The sequence below is a fragment of the Bos grunniens genome, chromosome 13, assembly GCF_055505025.1.
Source record: "Bos grunniens cultivar Pamir isolate PY7600 chromosome 13, Bosgru_T2T1.0, whole genome shotgun sequence".
Taxonomy (NCBI): domain Eukaryota; kingdom Metazoa; phylum Chordata; class Mammalia; order Artiodactyla; family Bovidae; genus Bos; species Bos grunniens.
Genome location: NC_141177.1, coordinates 10160612 through 10184434, shown reverse-complemented (window position 1 = coordinate 10184434; position 23823 = coordinate 10160612). Strand labels below are relative to the sequence as shown.

Genomic DNA, 23823 nt, shown 5'->3' with positions numbered 1-23823 from the left:
GTGCTGAAAGAAGAGTCCCAGAGATAAGGTTACTGGGAAAATTCCATTCCCCCAGTCTTTCTACACTCAGTCTAATGGCAGTTCGGATATGTCAAGAATTTCATTTTGATTTTAGAGCATTTTGCAATATGAGAGGCAGCCTTGAAGCCTGATGATCAGGGTTCAGATCCTGTCCTTGTATAACCTTAGGCAAATTTCTCATCTAGAAAGTGGAAATGATAGTGGTGGTGGTGGTGGTGGTTTAGTTGCTAAGTTGTGTCCGACTCTTCTGACCCCATGGACTGTAGCCCGCTAGGCTCTTCTGTCCATGGGATTTCCCAGGCACGAATACTGGAGTGGGTTGCCAGTTCCTTCTCCAGGGGACCTTTCCGACCTGGGTTCTCAAAAGATGGGAGGACAAAGGGAAACGATACATCGTGTAGCACTTGGTAGGTGCCGACAAGGGCACCTTCCCTCCTACTTTATTTACATGGTGTTCCTGAAGCTTGGATGGCAGCATCCTGTGGAAGCATCAAGCCAAGGGCCTGAAACTTAGAAAGCATTCAGTCAATGTTAGTTGCATTTGAACCTGAGTTCCCGAAGTCTAATTCCTTTTGTAGGTATAGTTCAGTGTGTGGGGGGTGTGATGGAAAGAGATGGAGACAGGTCTCAGATACTGAATCAGTCAGTTTTTGCTGTGTGACAAACCACCTCAAAAACTTAGTGATCAGCTGGGGCTGACTTCTGAAGGCTTCATCTAAGACCATGTTGTTGGGGCTTCTCTCTGCTTCCAAAGTTTTAAATACATCGCATTTACACATGTTTTCTTCTAGTACTTATGCTGCTACTGCTGCTGCTAAGTCGCTTCAGTCATGTCCGACTCTGTGCGACCCCATGGACTGCAGCCCACCAGGCTTCTCCATCCATGGGATTCTCCAGGCAAGAACACTGGAGTGGGTTGCCATTTCCTTCTCCAATGCATGAAAGTGAAAAGTGAAAGTGAAGTCGCTCAGTCGTGTCTGACTCTTAGCAACCCCATGGACTGCAGCCCACCAGGCTCTTCTGTACATGGGATTTTCCAGGCAAGAGTACTGGAGTGGGGTGCCATTGCCTTCTCCGACCTAGTACTTGTGGTTTCCATTTTTATAATTAGAGCTCTTTTTCATTTGGAGTTTTCCTGGTTGAAGATAGGAGGTGTGGTTACAATATAGTCTTTCCCCAAACAGCTGTCCAGTTGTTTGAAAGACATTTAGGCTTTCTGCCTTGTTCTGGTTGTTCTATTCTCTTCAGCTGGTCTGAACCAGTGTTGTTGTTGTTGTTGGGTTTTTTTGGTTGTTTGTTTTTTGCTGCACTGTGTGACCTACAGAATCTTAGTTCCCCTGACCAGAGAAGAAACCCGTGCCCCCTGCATTAGAAGCACTGAGTCTTAACCACTGGACCACCAAGGGAGTTCCAGGGTATTTTGTGTAAAAGCACACTGTGTACTGCCTGTGTCAGCCGCCTGTAGCACTGTCAGAGTTGCTTGGTTCAAGGAGGCCCTCTAAACACCCATTTTTATTTGTAGGATTATGGGTAGACTTGCTACAGAGTTGTCTCTGAGCCAAACTTCTCCTCTGGTGATCTCATAGGAAGGGACTGATCAAAAGGACTTTATGTCCTAACTTGTTGGAAAATCCAAAACACCCCCATTTTTACAAGTTTTATTTTGTTTCAGTTCCTTCAGAACTATATAATGAATTAATATCTTAAATTTAACTTTAAAAGTGTATAAAAAATTAACTTAAAAAGTAAGTGTAAAAAGCACTTCACATCATGCCTAGAACAGACAAAACAAAACAGACATTGAACACAGTTGTTGACTGGTCCCAGCAAAAATCATGTTTAATCCCTAATAAACGAGGGGGCAATAGTGAAGTAAGCTACTGGCAGCATCTAGAAGTGGGCAAATCTGGGATTGACCGCTGTTGAACTTGGCAATGGTGATGGTAAGTAAGACAAACATCTGAGATGCAGTCAGGATGCTGGCTTGAAACTGGGACTGAGCGTATGTCAGGAAATAAGACTGCAGGGAACAAGGGTGCTTGGAGAGAAACACGTGCTGTTCTTTATGTTCTGGCCCTACCTGTTCACTTCTTACAGCTCTGAACCTTCTAGTCTTTTTTCCTGGTTACTGGGGGAAAAGGCAGTATAAATCCACATGCAAAGTACTGGAAAAAAAAAAAAAAAGCTTCTATACTTCCCAGTATTAGGTTGCTGTGAAATAAGTACCTTCAGCTAACTAGGTTTTTCAGTTATTCCGGGTAAAGTTGCTCTTTCTGCAATTGTTACTAGTTCTAGTGAGCAACTGCTGTATTCTGCTCTCATATGGTAACTGCTGTTACATAACCACTGATTCTGCTCTGTAGCCGCCCTGCTGTGGGACTGCTAACCTAAGTTCTTCGACCAGTCTTCCCTGACCACCTGTCTTATAAGATCTTGCTGTCTCCTGGGCATGTGTAACTCTTACAGTCAACTCTATTTAATATCCTATACGATCTTCTTTACAGAGTGATGTAAGTCAGAAAAAGAAAAACAAATATCATATATTAACACATGTATGTGGAATCTAGAAAAACAGTACTGAGGAACCTGTCTGCAGCACAGGGATAGAGATGCAGATGTAGATAACGGATTTGTGGACACAGGGAGGGGAGGAGAAGGTGGGACCAATTGCGAGAGTAGCACTGAAACATCTACACCCCCATATGTGAAACAGAGAGCTAGCGGGGAGCTGCTGCATAGCACAGGGAGCTCAACCCGGTGCTCTGTGACGACCTCGAGGAGTGGGCTGGGGTGGGGGGTGGAAGGGAGGGATATATGTACAGTTATGTCTGATTCACTGTTACATGGCAGAAACCAACACAGCATTGTAAAGCAGTTATCCTCCAATTAAAAATAAATTTTAAAATTTGAATCAAGGAAAAAATATTTTAAAGAATTCAGTAAAATCACCTATAATCCTGCTATCAGAGATAAATCCTATTAACATTTTAGTCATATTTTTTTCTAGACATTTTTTCTCCTATATATATAATTTTACCGAGTTGAGATTATACTATGTATATAATATTGTATCTTTATTTTTCCTCCTTAACTTTATCATAAGCCATTTGTAAACAGTGTTTTAAAAGTTATATATTTCGTGGAGCGGATTGTGACATACTTGGATTTTCTTTTTCAGACCTGTTTTTCTCATTTGTCAAATTAGATCGTGAGTTTGCCAAGGGAAATCAGTCAGTCTGGGGTGTCATCCCCTGTCCTGACTCTAATGTCTATGGAGCATATTATATATGTAGATGATTAATAAATACTTTGGCTTGTGCATCTCTTTTCAGTCTAAATGTTATAGAAACTCTTTGCTATCAGGGATCCGAAAACTATGACTTGCAGCTGACTCAGGTTCTTTGCATCACCAAGTCTTTCCATTTAGAAAAAGCGACCCAGAGGGGGCTGTGAATCCTCTGAAATCCTATGGAACGTATTATGAATAAGAATTTTTTAGGTGCATTTTCCTATACTTTTCACTAGAACATTAAAGGATTATTTAACAAAAAGCAACTGATTCCATAACAGTAGCCCACCTGGAGACAGATCCATTTACTAAACTTGTCTGAAATCTGAGATAGTATATTTGTCTTGGTTTTCAGGAAGGGACGAGACCATGCAGCCTGCCAGACCATCGTTCCTTGAATATTTCGAACAAAAAGAAAAGGAAAATCAGATCAACAGCTTTGGCAAGAGTGTCCCTGGCCCATTGCAGAACTCCTCAGATTGGAAAGTTCCCCAGGATGGAGACTATGAATTCGTAAGTAGAGTTGGAAGCAGATGGTTATGTCTGCTGAGGAAAGCTGTTTGAAAGATCACACACCCACTTCTGTCGTTTCTCTCAAAGTGCAAAGTGCTTGAGCATTTTCTCGTGCAGCTCACACCTCCTGTAAATGCCCCTGGCAGCAGCTCCTGTCCCGAGGGCCTCCAGGGTCTTGAGACCACATTTTGACTGACATTTGAGCCGTTCTGAGGACCCTCAATTAGTGGCACCGTTTTTTGTGACCATCCAAACAAAGCAGCTTTAATAATTATTTCCTCGCTTGCCATTTTTCCTTTAGTTGAGTTTGAAATTGTTAACAGTAAAAGAAATATTCAGCCATCCGATGAAGATTCACTGTCTTTTATAGTCTATCTGGGCTTGTGATTTTATATTTAAGAAATAGACTAGAGGGAAATTAGTGCTGCTTAATTGTGTCTTTGTTGTTTGGTTAACCATTATCCTAATATTAGGCTCTCTGAGAGGATTATTCTGAATTTTGTCTGAGGATGAATATTAAATCATTCCAAAGTTTCCTATGAAAAACTGGGTGTGTTTTTCCTTTTTCTGCTGTGGAACATTCTCCCTCAACCACAGACACTTGTTAATGTCTGCAGAGATTTAGTGAGTAGAGTCAGTTAAAAAAAAAGTGGAAAAAAATAAGCTAAAGGGTCTGCATTCCTTTTCTAGAATTTCCTCTTTAGGATTATTTAGTTTTTACATTTGTCAATTCTATCATAATTTTCTTGTTGTTTGTAAGAGCTTAGTTTGGGCATTCTGTTTGGGCTTGGGGAGACTTTCCAGTCCTGGCTTTCTCCTGCCTTACTAACTGGCCCAGAGGAAATGGTGTCATTCTTCCATAACATAGTTTCTGCTTTTGTAGACTAGCAGGAAACAGGAATGTCAGAGGTTATACAACTAAGGATAACAATCTTCTGAGGACCAGAATAACTCACCTGAAGTTACTTGACCTATTATAATGTCCCTGAATCCATGTTAGGACCCAGGTTCCTTTGTTTTTTATCATCTGTTTGTTTATTTACTGATTTATTCATCATCTGCTATTATCATCTATTTTTTCATTCATTTATTTATTAGCTCTTTGGGTGCCAGTATATGCCTGACACTTTGCTAAGGGTGTAGGGGTGAACAGAACCATCAGAAACTCATTCCTCATGGAGGTTCATTTTAGAAGAAGAAAAATAAGAATGTAAAATAGTATGTCTGATAGTGATAAGTGTTGTAGAAGGTATGCAGCAGGAGAGAGATTGGTGGGGAAGGGAAGGGGAAAAGCAGGGGCAGGGGACTGTGTGTGAGTGTGTGTGAACATGTCGCAGTTTTAAATACCGAGTTGAGGAAGGTCTCATTGGTAAGAAGATAAGAGGCTGAACTTTGTGACCATCCAAAGTGGCTGGAATAGCAAGTGTAAAGTCCCGAGGCAGCGATTTGCTTAGTGTGTTGGCAGAATAGTGAAGTGAATGGTAACGTCTGGAATGGCATCAAGGGGACATGCTGTAGCAGGAAATGAGATCAGGTATAATGAGTCAAATAACATAGGGCTTTTTGTGTGATAATAACTTCAGCTTTTACTCTGAGTAAAATGGAAAGCTACTGGCAAAATGTGACTTGATTCTACTTACGTTTTGAAAATATTATATTGGTTGCTATATTGATACACTATAGGAAAGCTAGATTTGGTGAACACAAGTGTACCTGTTAAACAAACAAAAGAGGTCTGTCTGCTGCCATTTCTCTCTTCTAGGTCTTTGGCATTCATGGTTTTCCACTGTGTCAGGATTCAGCTTCAGAATCCTTCTTAAGACAGTGTTCCAGGCTGCTGTCATTAATTAGAGTAGACCCATGAGTCTTGAATCATCAGGTTTGTGATTCCATCTTGCCTCTGTAGTTGTCTTGGACATCTTTGAAAGGACTGATTTTCTCAGTGAGTGAAACAATTTCCAGGTGCCAAATCACATCACCGTTTTGATGTGATGCTTGAGAATCCTCAGATCTGTACTCCCCAGGTCTAGTTAGTGATCCTGAGATTATGTCACTTTAATCATTAATTTGGGATCAGCAGGTCCTGTGTTTGAAGAACTCATTTCTCTCTGCTATCATTTTCCCAAACTCAGATCACTGGCAGAGAATTTATTTGGACAGGCAAGCTACTTACGCACAGGGGCTTTAGTAGGTCTTTAGAGAAAGAGAGCTCTTCACTGCGGAAGCAGATAACCACTGGGGTGAGCGTGCCTATGAGCACAGTGACTAGATTAGAACGTTGCCCAGGGTGTATTCTTCCCAGCTGGTGCAGGAGGAAGGTTCTGAGACCTACCAGAAGTTATTACCTGGCATCATCCAGCTCACATACCTTTTTGTGTGCCCTATGCAGTGTTTAAACATTTTAAATTAGTTGCCTATGTTTGAAAATTGAGAGCTTCTACATAAAATGTTGGAACTCCAGCTTATTTTGAAAATTTGGAAGAGCTGACCATAAAAGACTTACATTAAAAAAAAATTTTTTTTTATTAATTTTTTGGTTGTGCTGGGACTTCCTTGCTGTGCAGGCTTTTCTCTAGTTGTGGCAAGCAGGGGCTACTCTCTAGCTGCGGTGCGCAGGCATTGCCGTGGTTTCTGTTGCCAAGCATGGGCTCTAGGGCACCTGGACTTCAGTAGTTGAGGCTCCTGGGCTCTGGAGCACAGACTCAACAGTTGTGATGCACGGGCTTATTTGCTTCGAGGCTTGTGGGATCTTCCCAGATCAGGGATCGGACCTATGTCTCCTAAACTTGCAGGGAGACTCTTTACCACTGAGCTACCAGGAAAACCCCCAGACCTACATTTTTTAAAAAAGGGTTTTTTTGCATTTTTGGCTGCACTGAGTCTTTGTTGCTGCATGCAGGCTTTCTCTAGTTGTGGCGAGTGGGCTTCTCACTGTGGTGCAGTGCAGGAGACTTGGGTTCGATCCCTGGGTTGGAAAGATCCCCGGAGAAGGGAATGGCTCCCCACTTCAGTATTCTTGCCTGAAGAATTCCACGGACAGAGGAGCCTGGTGGGCTACGGTCCATGGGGTCACAGAGAGTCAGACACAACTGAGTGACTACCACTTTTTCTTCCATACATAAGCTAGTACACCAAAACGTTCCAAAGATCAGATGAAAACTATTCTTAATGCCTCAGTACTCTTGCTGTATGGCCTGAATCCCAAATCAAGTACTTAAAATAATAGTCTAAGTAATCAGGTACTTAAAATAATAGTCCTCTGTCCATGGAATTCTCCAGGCAAGAATACTGGCATGGGTTGCCATTCCCTTCTCCAGGGGATCTTCACAACCCAGGGATCAAACCCAGGTCTCTTGCATGAGGCAGATCCTTTACCATCTGAGCCACCAGGGAAGCCCAGTAGTTTAAAATAATGTTTCTCAAAATGCAATTCCCAGACAAGCAGCATCAGCATCACCTGGAAACTTGTTGGAAATGCAGCTTCTCAGACCCCACCCCAGACACACTCAGAGGCTCTGGGGACAGCGCCCGTTAATCTGTGTTTTAACCTACTTTATGCATGATCCTAACCTGCTAAATTCATATAAATTTCTTCTTTCTTCCCTACCGAAAATCACTCAGTCACGTCCAACTCTTTGTGACCCCACGGACTATACAGTCCGTGGAATTCTCCAGGCCAGAATACTGGAGTGGGTAGCCTTTCCCTTCTCCAGGGGATCTTCCCAACCCAGGGATCGAACCCAGGTCTCGCTCATTGCAGGTGGATTCTTTACCAGCTGAGCCACAAGGGAAGCCCTTCTTTCCTACTAGGTGCTATAAAAATTCAGAAATCAGGATGAATCCATATTTTAACAACGTTGCATGATTTTTAAATTTCCTTTATACTCCCCTTTTGAGTCTCCTGTACTCTTACCGGAGGAACCAAAGCAGTACCTAAAATCAGAGCAATGTGTGTGTGAAAGTGACATCTGGCAGGGACTTCCCTAGTGGTCTACTGGCTAAGACTCTGTACTTGCAGTGCCGGAGGCCGGGTTCGATCCCTGGTCAGGGAGCTATATCCCATGTGCTGCAATGAAGAGTTCACATGTCGCAACTAAGACCCGGTGCAGCCAAATAAATAAATACTTTAGAAAAGGAAATATTAAATGATATCTGGCAAAGAAAGAGCCAATCCATTGAGTGAAGAAAGCGTTCTGAGTAACCTCACTGAGGTTAGAGAGAGGGGTATGTGTCAGACAAGCTGCCATGTTCCCCTTAATGGTCTTTCAGAGATTTTCTGATTTCCCAGCAGGCAGTATTTAGTTATAAAGAAGATATTCTCTTTCTTCCTGTGAAGGCAGTTGCTATTTTGAAGTGAATTTTTTTTGCCCAGACATGGCAAATGGGAAGTAATTTAATCAGTCAAAAGTGGCAGAATTTGATACTGACAAAAAAACTTATTTTCATCTGCAATTGAATTCTTGTTGCATTTTTAAAATTGAATTGACTTGTTTGCCATGCTAAAAAAGCAACAAAGATTTCCTTTAACTTTTGAGACATAATAGTGATTAAAGTATAAATAAAATGTACTTTTAAATGCAATATTCTCTAAAATTTATATTTTATAATCTATAAACACATGCATTTTTGGAAATGAATGTTGCTTTGATGAGAATTCAAACCTTTCCATTTGCCATCATAAAAGCCACAAAAAGCTGTCAACTTGAACCCGGTTTGGCTCATGGACCTTCCAAAAACACAGTGTAGTATTTTCATCTAAGGAGGCTCAGTACCAAGAGGGGTGAACAAGACAGGCCAGCCCTGGGCGCTCCTGGACTTGACTGTGGTGAGGGAAACAGACATCAAGTCAGATAATCTACCAGTTCAGATAGTAGTGGCTATTATTATTTTAAAGGAGCACAGTAAGACATAGTGTAAGAGAAGGCCTTGCAGAGGACAGAGCTGAGAAAGACACCTGTGTCTATATAGGAATTTTTGTGTGTAATAATAAAATGCAGAATAATGCAAACAGTGTGATATTATTTGCATAAATTTTTTGAGAACCACAAACGGTGCTACACATTTCTGTTATGCACACATGCAACTGTGTAGGTAAAAAGGGATATGAAACTGCTTGGTGAGAGTCACTACATTTGAGGAGAAGAACGGCAGTTTTAACTGTTTCTACAGTGAGAATGTATTGCCATATTAACATATTACTTGCTTAAATTAAAAAAAATAGAGTGAGGTATGTCTTTTTAAAATTCTACTGAGGTCTTCCTGGTTTTAGTCTAAATGGAGTTATCTGGAGCTTCCGCAGACCTAGGATGGACCATGGTACTTTTCAATCTTAGTAACTTTGCAAAGATTGCTGATTATCAGCTCTTGGTATATAAGGTCTAAGAGTAAGTTTCCTATTTATTCAAATAGTGTTTCCAGATTTCTTATGACTTATTCTTTTAAAAAAGAGTTGATAGTTTTTTGCACCAATTGGAAGGAGTTTGCTGTTGGGAACGAAAACGTTCATTTAAAAGGAGCGTGAGTGCATCTCCATCCACGTTGGCCAGGCTGGTGTCCTAAAAAAAATAAAAATAAAAAAATAAAAAAGAGTTGATAGTAACTGGACCCCACATACTCATTCAGTCTGTGTACACTGAGTCCTCTATATGTGAGTAGCCAAGACTGTAAGATCCTTGGTGGCTGGGAATTTTACTCATCTTCATATTCCTAACACCTAGCAATTGCCTAGCTTATAGTTAGTACGGAGTTTTCAATTAACCTCAGAGATAGTCTCTGAATTAATTGATTCTTAACCCTTAAAAATTAATAACAGTAATAATTCTTTAATGCCATTAATTAATTGAATTAATTCAACAAATATAGTCATTACCCTGAGAAAGCACATAGTGTAGCATAAAAAGGTAATCAAATAATTTCAATATCTTGTGCTAATAATAGCTTACATTCCTTGAGAACTTACTGTGTGTGCCAGGCATGGGTCTAAGGTCCTTTATAAACATTAGCTCAGTTCTCATAACCATTCCAGGTGGTAGGCAATATTATTGCCATTTTATGGATGAGACACTGAGGCTTAAAGGGAGTAAGTCATTGATGAAAGTTGTACAGATTATAAGTGGCCGAGCAAGAATTCAGCTCCAGAGCCTATCCTCTTAAACTTGTTTTGGCCTCTCTCTAGGCTCTTCTGGTAAATTCTGTTCATAGTTCATTTCAGTTCAGTTGCTCAGTGTCCGACTCTGCGACCCCATGAACCACAGCACATCAGGCCTCCCTGTCCATCACCAGTTCCTGGAATTTATCCAAACTTCTGTCCTTTGAGTCGGTGATGCCATCCAACCGTCTCATCCTCTGTTGTCCCCTTCTCCTCCTGCCTTCAATCTTTCCCAACATCAGGGTCTTTTCAAATGAGTCAGCTCTTTGCATCAGGTGGCCAAAATATTGGAGTTTCAACTTCAACATCAGTCCTTCCAATGAACACCCAGGACTGATTTCCTTTAGGATGGACTGGTTGGATCTCCTTGCAGTCCAAGGGACTCTGTTCATACAGTACTTATAAAAAAATGCTGTAGGAGCCCAGAAGAGGGAGCAAGAACCTCAGGAAAAAGAACCCAAGGACAGCATCAAGAAATCTCATTTGAAGTGTATTTTGAAAGATGAATAGGAATTCTGCAGCTGGAGGAGGGAGAGGGCCCTGCAGGCTGAGACACTTGGAGAGGGAGGGAAGTGTGTGTGTATGGAGGCAGAAGGGATGTGGAATGGACAGAAGTCAGAAGTCGTGGTGTTTGGAACGTGGGTGTGGGTGTGTGAGGAAGGGGGCAGGGGGGCAGTGGTGTGCCCTTCAGTAAATTAGTGCCCAGTGTGCCCCCTTTTTGTTTTTCTGGAAATACTTAGCACCCTGTTAGATTTTTCTCCTTGATGTATCAGAGAAATTAAAAATAGAATCCAGTGCAGCACAAAGAGCTAACAGCCCTCTGGCGTTGTCTGATAATGGGTCCAGCAGGATACAAAACCACCAGACTGCTAATTCAAAATTAATTTGATCAGCGGAACCTGAGCAAGATTGACTGGATTCTGTGCAGAGTTATAAACCATTTGGATGGCTTTCTGTGGTAGTGAAGGATACATTTTAGCCCTGACTTTTTTCCCTGGAGGGTGACAAAAACCTCTGATTTTATGAGACTATCTTAAGCGTTCTTTCCTGGATCAGGCCTTCAAATCAGATTGTTAAGTAGAGATTGCTTTGGGCTTTTACTAAGCTTTCCTGAACTGTCAGGACGTAGTCAGTTACTCATTTTTTATTGGATGGCACTTTTTGCTTTTGGCTGTACGCTTTAGAAATTAGACATTTGGTGAGTGGTGAGAATTATTGCTGTCTTATTTATAATTTAACTTCATGATTGATATGGTGGCAGAAATATTTCATTTAGTCATGTTTAAATTAATACTGCTAAGGATGCTTCTTAATGTTTTCTGGGAGCCCAAGTATCTACAACTTAAAACTTTATCTGCCATTTTATGGAAATAAAAGAAACACTCCTAAAACTTTCTATCTTTGGATTTATTGTCCATTTGTTTCAAGATGAGTTTTAAAAATGTATATCCTCAAATATTCCTGCCTGCATTGGTAAGACAGGCTCCAATGAAGCTCCTGTCACTCGGCTGTAACAACCATCACCTCACGGCTCTTCTTCTTTCCTCTAATCCTCCTCTTCTATTATTCATCACCCCTAGTGCATGGTTATTCTGAAGCAAATTCCAGGCATATTTCATTTTTAAATATTTCCATATGAATCTATAAAAGATCCCTTAAAGAAAACATAACCATAATACCATCATCACATGTTTAAAAATTAAGAACAATAATTCTTTAAAGCTATGAAATACCCTGCCGGTGTTCAGTTTTCCCCAGTCATCTCATGCTATTTTCTCATTTGCTGTCTGTTTTTAGATTGTTTTTTATTCTTTCACTTTATAATTACATAAACTAATTGGTTCCAAACTACAAAACAGAATTACTCAGATTTGGCTTCTGTCCCTATCCTCTCTACTTTATTTCCTCCTTTTTCAGTTGTTTCATTTCAGTTATACACACTCACACACACACACACACTCTCACACTCATCTCTCACACACACACACACACACACACACTCATCTCTCTCACTCACTCACACACACACCCTCATCTCAGCACTGGTGGGGGATTGGTCCCGAGCTGCTGATGGCAAAATCCGAGGATGCCGATGTCCTTTAGTCCACACTCTATATCTGTGAGTTCTGCATTCATGGATTCAGCCAATCGTGGGTGATCCCCCTGAGGGCCAACGGTATACAAATACATGGATATTTGCACTTCCATTCTTAGATGAGTAGATACACATTAAGATATCCCATTCTTGGTTAAGTAGATACACATAAGATACCCCATTCTTAGGTAAAGATACACACTGTTGTATCTTTCTGTTGTCACTAAACTCTATGTCCTAGGAATCACTCCACAGCAGTATATAGGGATAGTCCTGATTTCGTTTTCCTGATGTTTTAGCATTATATCATGAAGAGGTACCATAGTTTACCCAGCCAGTCCTCTGTTGATAGACATTTAGGTTGTTTGTAGTGGTTTTCAAGTTGATCACTTTGTAAACCTGTTCATAAACAGAGATTGAAACTTTTTATAATTGCTACCTTTGTTTTTTAAGGTATTTAATAGCTGTAGCCTTTCAGTTTTGAGAAGCAAGTTACATACTTTAAATCTCTGTAACTTTTTTTTTTCTTTTTTGTAGTTATGTTGTCTTTTATTAACAATGAATAGATTGATTCGGCGATATCTCTCTGCCACAATCTGGGGCTGGTGATATAAACTAATGAAATTCTAATTTAGTCATAACACCTGTGTCACAGGAGCATGCGTAATCAGTGTCTCAGCAAACATTGTTCGATGCTCCAGAATGTTGCCAGGTTGGTATTAAGAACTGAAGGAATTCCTGGAGGTCTGGGATTCCCACTTGCTGTAATCAGAACCTGAAATTTCTTTAATTTGAATCTCATTACACCTGAAGCCAGATTTGGTCATTTACTTTAATGTTGCTAAGTCTGAAGTCAGAAAAGAAAAACAACTATAAGTTTAGTATCATTTACTTATCCTCAATCAGAAGCTTCCAAATACTTTAAAATGGGAATTAGTTATTAATCTAGAAAGTAGAGCTTTCCATTTTCAGTTGTGGTAAGTGTAATTTTTTTTTTTTCCTGCTGAATCCATGGCCATGACATTGAGTTGTGGTCTTGTGTACCTAGACCTGTCTTTTTTCACGCTTCTTCCTTTGAGCTGTCAGATCCTTTCTTCAGTCTTTCTTCTCCACTTCCCCTCCCGTTTTTTTCTCACATGGACTCTCAGCAGGTCAGTAATCTATATTCCTGGGAGATGAAATGTTGAGAAAGACAGGGAACAGGTTTATGCCAAAGACACTCTGTTAGAATTCTGAAAGTAGTATTTGCTCTTGTAGCCTAGTGCCTTTGAAAGAAGGAAGACAGTGCAGGACTTTTCTCAGTCCCTGAGATGTAGTACTTAGATCATTTCCCTCCCCAGATGTGACCACATTTACTTAAAAATCCCGGTGCTTTTTCATCACTCAAGCGAAATACACCAGAATTGAGCATCTTGTCTTTGATGACATGTTCTTTCCAAGCACCAGTAATTCTGAGTAGAAAGCGTGTCTTTTCCTGTCTTCATCTCACCATTGGAGTTCGATGCTAATGTTATTGACATTTTGAGCTGACAGTGTAAGGAAGTATTGACAGCATTGAGAAGATGATTCAGTGAGGAGAAGGCTAATCAATGGTAATTTATTGTATTGTAAAGACACAACTCATTGTGTGTTATCGATTGCTCTCGACATCCAAGTTTTTGGACAGGAAAAGTGTTAGATTTCACATGCATTTAAATGTGAAATGGTGTCTGTTTCTAAGGAAATATATTATGCCTGTGGGTAGTAGGTGTTGATTTTGGTTGAGGTGGTTTGCGTGCCTGGGGTGTTTAGATCATACGGTCAGACCTTTAGGTTTCTAATCCTGACTTTACCATTTATTGAGGAATTTGGGGCTAGTTTCTTCTCTCTGTGCCTCAGTTTCCTCACTGTAAAACGGAGACAATACTGTTACCTATCGGATAACTTTCATGTGGAAGTGAGAATTAAGCATGGTAATGCTTATGTAAAAGTGCCTTCAACACGATAGGCATTTCATAAATGTTAACTTCCTTCTCTTTCCTTCCTCTCTCCCCTCCTTTCTTGAAACATCATCCATGGAGTAAATTTCAATGACCTAAACACCTTTCCCCAGTGATTTATCATTGGCTTTCATTGTTAAGGAGAAGGAAATGGCAACCCACTCCAGTACTCTTGCCTAGAAAATCCCATGGACGGAGGAGCCTGGTGTCCATGGGGCCGCAAAGAGTCGGACACGACTGAGTGACTTCACTTTCACTTTCATTATTAAACCAGAGATACATTCCCAAAGAAAATTTGCTCCCAAAGAGACTGATTTAAAACTGGTCTAAAAGAAAGGAGTCAAAATTTTTACCAAAAGTGATTGCCCAAAGTGGTCATGAGTCACATTTTTAGAACATCCCAGTGCTTGCTGGCTTTCCCCTTCTTCTCTATTCCATATGTTTTTTGCTTTGTACCCACCCCTTTAACCCCTTTGTACCCACCCCTATTAACATTACTGATCTTTTTCAAATCTTGAAGCCCTCAGCTTCCACGGCAGTGCACACTTTCACCAGTAGATGTCACCGTCTCTCTGCTTGTGTGCACAGCTTCCTGGTGGAAGAATTTCCTTATGATACAGAGAGGTTGCCAGCTGTGTCAAATTACTGATACTATTACTTCATCAGCCTGGAAGTTGGACATATGTGAAGTGAGTTTCCTTGAAAATAGGGGTGCCTTGTAGCTCTCCTAGACCAGGAGAATGAATAGCAAAGTATGTCAGAAGAGGGTTGAATGGCCCTGGCTTTAGCTGGGAGCTAGGATGGGTGACTTGTCTCTTTCAGGCTTGTGTTTCAGGTTTGCAGTCTGTAAAAATTAAGTGTAATTCCACCTGTCCTGCTTTTCCTTCAGGGTTAGAGGAAGGATCACATGACTGTCGGTTGGGGTTTTTTGAATCACGTTTATTTTTAGAACAGTGGTCAAATTCTATTAGCAGAGGATTGTGAGGTTGTTTATGTTTGCTTTTGGTTCATTGTGTATTACTGTTAGTGTTTACTTTATTATTATTTTACTGTTTATCTTTGTTAAAAAAAACTAGGTCTTTGAATAAGAACAGATAATCTAGAGAGAAGGCCAAAGGGGCAGTTAAGCCCAGACTTCTGGAATGCATCTATTGCTCATGATGGTAATATTATCATCACTTTTGTTAATACAACATTTAATACAGTTAAACGTGCATTCATATTTTCCTCTTTAACTTGGCGATTCTTACAGGGTACCTCTGAGGGGGCAAGATGAGTTTTTTTTATCCCTTTTATAGTTTGAATGTCTGAAATCCAGACGCTAAAAGACAGCTTTCCTACTTAATGCCAAAATCAAGTCTCGAACCAAAACTCCCAGGTTACTTCCTGCCTCTTTTTACTCTTGGGTATTTTCTTAGAGGAAAAACAAAACAAGCTAATTGTGAGCTCCAGTGACATGCATGCATGCATGCTCAGTCATGTCTGACTGTGACCCCATGGCCTGTAACCCACCAGGCTCCTTTGTCCTTAGAATTTTCCAGGCAAGAATACTGGAATGGGGTGCCATTTTCTCCACCAGGGGATCTTCCCAACCCCGGAACTGAACCTGAGTCTCCTGTGTTGGCAGGAGGCTTCTTTACCCAATGACATACTACGTACTTACTTAAGTTTACAAAGCAGGCGAAAGAATCCTCTTTCAAAATAGTACGTGATGGGGCTTCTAGTGACCAGGAAGAATGGTTTCAGATTTATCACGTCTTACTGGGAATTTTATAATATTAGAAGAGTATTTATTATTGACTTGAATTTCTTTCATGCTTATTCAGAGTGCCTGCAGATTGACAAGCTTTGCATTTCCTTATTTACATAACTAATCCCCCTTGTCAGAACAGTGTGATAGTTACCTTCTCATGGTGTTCTTTATTATTTACTTTGTTAACCGTGAGTGTTGAAGTAATTGTGCTATTGTTCAGGAACTGTCATGCTGACTATAAAAAGACATTGTTATTGAGTTTTGACGAAATGTAACCTCTGTGAAAACAAAGGTATCAATTGTAGAGGCGTCTTAATGGCTACAGCAAACAGTTGACATGCCTTCTGGTGCCTTTCCGTCTCATTCAAGCACTTATTCCCAAATTTTTCCTCCCTCATAACCCTGTTATCTCTTCAGTGTTCTCTTTTCTGTAAATTTACTCTTCTGACCTTAGTGGTAGATGCTGAATATTTTTACTAACTTTTTATTAATTAAAAAAATTTTAATACAATTGTTAAAGGTTCCACTCCATTTACAGTTACTGGAAAATGTTGGCTGTATTCCCAAGTTGTGTAATACCTCCTGGTAGCCTGTCTTAACACCCAACAGTTTGTGCCTCCCACTCCAGTAATCATACTGGCTGTTCATCATCCTGTCTTCTTTTCCCTCCCACCTTCTGTATTTACTTTATTATATAATTTTTGCGTTTTTCATAAGAACACTTGACAGAGGAGCTTCCGTCGTGGCAGGTTTGCAGGGATACACGGTACAGGGTCGTTTGCCGTGGGCACCGTGGCGGCGTGGTAGTGGACCTGTAAGGCATGCTCATCTTGCGCACCTGAGCTTGGTGCCCTCGGGCTCATACCTCCCCGTCTCCCCGTTTGTCTCCTTTTCAGTTTCACTGTCAGGGACATGTGCTCTCTTCAAGTGTAGAATTTGAGAAGAACTGATAATAGCAGTTACTGGGTGTTTATCCCATGTCAGGTCCCTCAGGCGTCTTAGTCCATTTGCCTCTCACAGCATCTTGGCCCAGAAGATGCCAGCTCTTCCCCCTCATTGACAGAGAGGCCCAGACACTCTGACTCACGTGCTCCCACCTCCCTCTCCCCCTCCCGCCGCCCAGGGCCCCTGATTCATGGATGGTGACGTTCGGCTCTCAGTTTAGATTTTCTGATCTCAAGACCATTGCTTTTTTCAGAATAACACGCTTCTGTAGCAGGAAGCATCATACATGCGCCGGGGGTGAGTGTCATTGATTTGGGGGCTGAATTGTCTTTCTCGGTGGGGCCCAGCCCTTGGCAAAGCGTCAGGGCGCACAGGTGCTCAGAAAGCATCGTTTGATTACATTGTTGAGACCCTTTGTGCCTTCTGTGACAAATTTTCCAAGTCTTTCCATATTTTCTTCCTGTCATATCCATTCGTCTGTGTGTAGAGGATCGTGTTAACTACCTTGTAAACTGGTGTGTGACATTTAAGTCGAGGTCCCCTTCTGTGGTCCATGTTAGTAGAAAGCATTGATTGGAACAGCGGTGTTGGGAAACCCCTCCCTCAGAGTTGGAGAGAGCATGTAGAGCATCTAGCAAAGTGTCTCGCATTCCTGCTCTATTATTAATAATGCTGGTTCCTTTCAGAGTGAGAGGTTAGATGCGGTGAAAGAGAGCGGAGGGTTGGCAGCCAGACCTTGGCTGTGACAGTAACCAGCTTTGTGTCCTTCAGCAAGCCATCTAATCTTTCTGGGGCTCTTGTTTCTTCATCTGCTACGTAAAAGTGAGATGAAAAAGTCTTCAAGAGCCTTCAAATTCTCTCAGGCTTTGTTTGCTAATCTTTAAAACGGAGATAACGCATACCTGTCGAAGGGGTTATTTGAGCCAGAAAGAGACAGCCTGTGTAAGGCACATAAAAGATGCTCAGTATATGTCAGGCTTTTGTCCCTCCTGTCTTTTTACAATGCGGGGAGGTGCTCTGGACACCCAGGAGACCAACATGAGACCAGGAGGCAGGATAACATACTGACCGAGAGCCAGACACCCCTGGATTCAACCTGGCTTCACTGTTGATGAGATCTGTAGCTCTGGGCAAGTCCCTTAACCTCAAATCATTAATCATATTTACCTCAGGGTTATTGGAAGATTAAATTAGAAAAGGCTTTTAAACTGTTTAAAAGAGTGCTTCACACATAGTAGGCATTAGGTAAATTTTATATTGATTTGTAAGATGTTGGTGGGAGAGATGAACTACCAGAGGGAAAGAGTTAAAGACGATGAGGTGTGTTGCCCCAAACAAGAGAGGCAGGAGCCAAGCCCCAGACTCACCTCACAGCTCTGTCCAGGGGCTTGCTGCTGCAGTTTCTCCCTCCTGGTTAAATGGGGTTTGCCTTGAAGTACTTATTCAACATCTGTGTGAAAGTCGTTCGGTCGTGTCCAACTCTTTGCGACCCCACAGACTGTCCATGGAATTCTCCAGGCCAGAATACTGGAGTGGGTAGCCTTTCCTTTCTCCAGGGGATCATCCCAACCCAGGGATCGAACCCAGGTCTCCCACATTGCAGGCAGATTCCTTACCAGCTGAGCCACAAGGGAAGCCCAAGAACACTGGAGTAGCTAGCCTATCCCTTCTCCAGGGGATCTTCCCGACCCAGGAGTTGAACTGGGGTCTCCTGCATTGCAGGCAGATTCTTTACCAACTGAGCTATCAGGGGAAGCCCCACTTAACACCTGAAATGAGCTTAATTCTGTTGAGGTTTGAATATCAAACTTAACTAATTCCTACAGACCTTGTGTGTCTTCTCTGATGAGATCACTTCCTTTCTATGCCTGCCTGGAAGCTGTAGGACCTAGAAAGTTCTCACATTGCTGTTCTTTTTCAGGACAGTTTTAATCCGGATGGGTGTGGTTGTTCATATAAAATAGCTCATGTGAATGTGTATGTGTGTGAGTGAGTGTGAGAAAGAATGAATGAGATAAAGAGACCCAGAGCCGTTTCTGGAATCTGTCACCTGCCAAGTGCCCCGGCCCCTGTAGCTGAGTTCAGATTGCACACGTCAGAGCAGAAGGTGGGCAGCTGCTGGAGGAAGAGCAAACTCAGATCGACTTTACAGACCCACCCATCACTTTCCTTTGCTCTTTACTTAGCACAATTGTAGTAAAGACTATTCTAGGATTTTGTAGCCTTCAGGTTTCGATGTCCCTTTTTAAAAAGGAATATAGATTTTTATTTTGAGATAACTGTAGGTTCACATACAGTTGCGTGAAATAATACAGAGAGATACTGTGTCCTCTATACCAGGACTCCCCAACCACTGAGATCTCATGTTTGATAATCTGAGGTGGGGTTGATATAATAAAAATAGAAATAAAGTGCACAATAAATGTAGTGTGCCTGAATCATCCCAAAACCATACCCCACCCCTCCTGGTCCATGAAAAACTTGTCTTCCACGAAATCAGTCCCTGCTGCCAAAAAGGCTGGGGACCACTGCTCTCTCTACCAGTTTCCCCAACGGTAACATCTTGAAAAATCATAGCACAGTTTCACAACGAGGATATCTAGATTCATCCATCCAGACGAGAGACGAGCATCCATTGGGGATGAAAGAACAGTTCTGTCGCCACAAGAATCGCTCCTGTTGGCTTTTAAAGGCACACCCACCCCACACCGTTCCCTAATGCGCGACAGCCGCTCATCTCCATCTGATGTGCCTCTTTGGGAATTTAGCAGATCAAGGAAAGTTATGACCAACCTAGAGAGCATATTCAAAAGCAGAGACATTACTTTGCCAATAGAGGTCCATCTAGTCAAGGCTATGGTTTTTCCAGTAGTCATGTATGGATGCGAGAGTTGGACTGTGAAGAAAGCTAAACACCGAAGAATTGATGCTTTTGAACTGTGGTGTTGGAGAAGACTCTTGAGAGTCCCCTGGACTGGAAGGAGATCCAACCAGTCCATTCTGAAGGAGATCAGCCCTGGGATTTCTTTGGAAGGAATGATGCTAAAGCTGAAACTCCAGTACTTTGGCCACCTCATGCGAAGAGTTGACTCATTGGAAAAGACTCTGATGCTGGGAGGGATTGGGGGCAGGAGGAGAAGAGGACGACAGAGAATGAGATGGCTGGATGGCATCACCGACTGGATGGATGTGAGTTTGAGTGAACTCCAGGAGTTGGTGATGGACAGGGAGGCCTGGTGTGCTGCGATTCATGGGGTCTCAAATAGTCGGACATGACTGAGCGACTGAACTGAACTGAAGGAAGTGGTATTTAAAATGCAGTAAAATCAAGGAATTGGCCGTCCTCTCCCAAGGGTTCTTACCCCAGATGGGGCAGACTGCGCAGCAAGTTATTTTCTCTGGGAAGAATTGTTCCATTCCACATTCAGGTGGACATTTTCTACATATGACATGCTGCCCAGACTGAAATTATAATCTACAATCATTCTGGGATGAGTTTAGTTAAACTGGTTCCTGGGATGAATTAAGATCTTGTGAGAAAAATACCGCACATCATGTCATATTATCCGTGGCAGCCCTTCCCCGTGCCAGCTTGGTTAATGGGGACAACAGCTACCCAGAAGTTTATTGCCGAAAGAACACGAAATAGTGGTGCTGTGAACTCAGCACTCTGTGTGAGAATTTTCAGAAATCGTGCCTAATTTCCTGGTATTTAATCAGTGTGTGCAGTTTTAGGGACACGTCCGTAGAAGGTATGTGATTCGGAGGACTTCGCCTTTTTTTCATTTGCACGACCTCTCCTCCCGTTTCAGTTTTGTTCTTATGAAAAATGAAAATCCCACAAGAAAGCCTTATTCCCTGACTACTGGCCTTCCCCCTATCCTGCCTTCCCCTCCCGCTGTCTTCCTTCTGTACCTGGGACTGTTCAACAAGGTGGAACTGACCATAGCCTCAAGGAGACTATGGTCAGTCTACACTAATCTAGTCAGACTAGACTAGTGTAGACTATGACCTTCAAGGTTTTATCCGCTTCTGGGAGCCAGTGATGTTGCATCAGTGAACTCTTTTGTAGCCTCTCCAGCGTGATGGGGTAGAGGAGCACCCCGCATTCACAGTCAGGGGATCCTCCTGGGTGTGTCTCAGAGAGACCAGGCTGTCGCACGTGCCGTGGATCACACATACAGCCCTGAGGGCCGTGGAGACTGGGGAAGGGAGAGCCAGTGTGGCCATGAACACACAATTTTAACCATTTGGATTACTGAAAAGAGTCTGCACTCTCCATTTCACCCCGGATCTTACCACTTCCTGCTTCCTTGTGTTAAAAATGGCCCATTGAGGTCATTTTCCTTGGCTGTGCTGGCTTCTCAAAACAGCTGCGTTTGTGACCTCTGATTTAAGTAATCCCTAAATCATGGACCTCAAGGTAGCTTCCAGCTTTTTGAAATTAAGCATGCTTTACTGAACCTCTTTGCACGATATGTATGTCCTTAGAAGTAGTCCTTAGAAGTAGAACACTTGAGCACCAAAGCTGATAAATTTGAGATTGTGATACAGATGGGTACATTCCCCTATGGTTTTGGTGTCTGAATCGTCACTTTGTGTTATTTGTCAGTGGAGTTTGTATTTTCCTATTGATTCCAAAGAGTTCTTCATATATCAAGTGAGCTTATGAATTTTTAAATAAAGATATTTTCCTAATTTAAAAAACCTTTATGTAAGGTGTCTGTTCGGGTACTTTTAATTCTATGTATTTTCATTTAGCAGCTTTTCCTTTGTGGTTTCTGGAATTTAATGCCATGTTTAGAAGTTTTTCAGATCCCAGCATTATAAAAGTATTAACCCTTACTTTGTTTTAGAATGTTTATGTTTTTCTTTTTCAATATTTATCTTGTCAGGATGTGTCTTAGTATGAAGACTAAGGTTGCAATCCAGTTTCATATTCTTCTAAACAGCTAGCCAATTTCCCTAACAACCAATATTTTAATTATACATGGTGAATTTGGAATTAGCAAATCTCAATGGTGTCTCATAGCTATTAAAGTGGCTTCGTTTTTACAGATAGCAAGTTTCCACTTCAGACTTTGAGTTTAAATATTTTTCTGCTTTTAAAGCCTCTAGAAAGGAGCTGTGAACAGAACACCATATTGGTTTTGGCATTAACTTTAATGCATCTCAAAGAGGCTGATTCTACAGAATTTGATCCAAAGCACTTCTATGTCTTGATGCCTTTTTTGCCAAGCAAAATTGATTATTCCTGACCAAAAGGCCTTCAGTGCTGGACTGAAAAAAGAGTCAGGATCCTCTTAGGCTGGTTGCAGGTTATATAATTTGGCATCAAGTACAATGCTTTTTTCTTTTTCTCCTAAGTTTCTTTCTATTCTCTAGTCTTTAAGAGTCAGTGCTCCTTGTTGCTGAGTATTTCGTAATTGGAGGGCAAATTCAGGTCCTCTTTGTCCAAACCTTAGTAATTATAACTTAAGTGTGCTAAGTCGCTTCAGTTGTGTCCGACTCTTTGCAACCCCACAGACTGTAGCCTTCCAGGCTTCTCTGTCCATGGGATTCTCCAGGTAAGAATACTGGAGTGGGTTGCCACGCCCTCCTCCAGAGGATCTTCCTAACCCAGGGTTTGAACCCACATCTCTTACGTCTCCTGCATTGGCAGGTGGGTTCTCTACCACTATCAGTTCAGTCTCTCAGTGAACTCTTTGCAGCCTCATGGACTGCAGCACGACAGGCCTCCCTGTTCATCACCAACTCCCGGAGCTTGCTCAATCTCATGTCCATCAAGTCGGTGATGCCATCCAACCATCTCATCCTCTGTCATCCCCTTCTTCTCCTGCCTTTAGTCTTTCCCAGCATCAGGGCCTTTTCCAATGAGTCAGTTCTTTGCATCAGGGGCCAAAGTATTGGAGCTTCAGCTTCAACAGCAGTCCTTCCAATGAATATTCAGGACTGATTTCCTTTAGCATGGACTGGTTGGATCTCCCTGTGGTGCAAGGGGCTCTCAGGAGTCTTCTCCAATACCACAGTTTAGAAGCATCAGTTTTTTGGTGCTCAGCTTTCTTTCTAGTCCAACTCTCACATCCATACATGACTACTGGAAAAACCATAGCTTTGACTAGATGGAACTTTGTCAGCAAAGTAATGTCTCTGCTTTTTAATATGCTGTCTACGTTTGTCATAGCCTTTCTTCCAAGGAGCAAGCATCTTTTAATTTCATGGCCACAGTCACCATCTGCAGTGATTTTGGAGCCCAAGAAAATAAAATCTGTCACTGTTCCCATTGTTTCCCCATCTATTTGCCACGAAGTGATGGGACTGGATGCCATGATCTTAGTTTTCTGAATGTTGAGTTTTAAGCCAGCTTTTTCACTCTCCTCTTTCACTTTCATCAAGAGGCTCTTCATATCCTCTTCTCTTTCTGCCATAAGGGTGGTGTCATCTGCATATCTGAGGTTATTGATATTTCTCCCAGCAATCTTGATTCCAGCTTGTGCTTCATCCAGCCCAGCATTTCTCATGATGTACTCTGCATCTAAGTTAAATAAGCACAGTGACAATGTACAGCCTTGACGTACTCCTTTCCCAATTTGGAACCATTCGTAGTTCCATGTCCAGTTCTAACTGTTGCTTCTTGACCTGCATACAGATTTCTCAGGAGGCAGATAAGGTGGTCTGGTATTCCCATCTCTTGAAGAATTTTCCAGTTTGTTGTGATCCACACAGTCACAACACTGGCGCCAACTAGCCAGTCTCTACCACTAGCACCGACTTAAAATGCTTTTATTTGCTTATTCATTTATTAGTTTGATGACTAGCTACCTGAGGTCTTTCTTTTGACAGTGATTCCCAGCTTTCTCTTGTAGAATTCAGCTGTGGGTTGAATTTGTTGTGCTGGTATATTTTCACCTACAGTGATGATTCATTCTTTCACATCAGTTCTCTTTAAGACTTTAATTAGAAAGTGCTTTTAGTTGTTCCAATGTGAAAACTCAAACCCAAGTATCTTAGCATCTGGGCAGATTCCTCTCTTGTAGTCATTCTCCTCCATTATGATAGTGTCAAGAAGATTTTTATCAT

General features: G+C 41.8%; 1 protein-coding gene across 5 annotated transcripts in view; it reads left to right on the top strand.

Annotated features, from left to right (window-relative positions):
• Window positions 1-23823, top strand: part of STK4 (serine/threonine kinase 4) — a 92415-nt gene that overhangs the window by 47100 nt on the left and 21492 nt on the right. For all 5 annotated transcript variants that reach the window (XM_086331654.1, XM_086331655.1, XM_086331653.1 and 2 more), the window contains one exon: window positions 3666-3823. In XM_086331654.1, the coding sequence (XP_086187780.1) occupies window positions 3666-3823 (158 nt within the window). The remainder of the gene's footprint in view (window positions 1-3665; window positions 3824-23823) is intronic.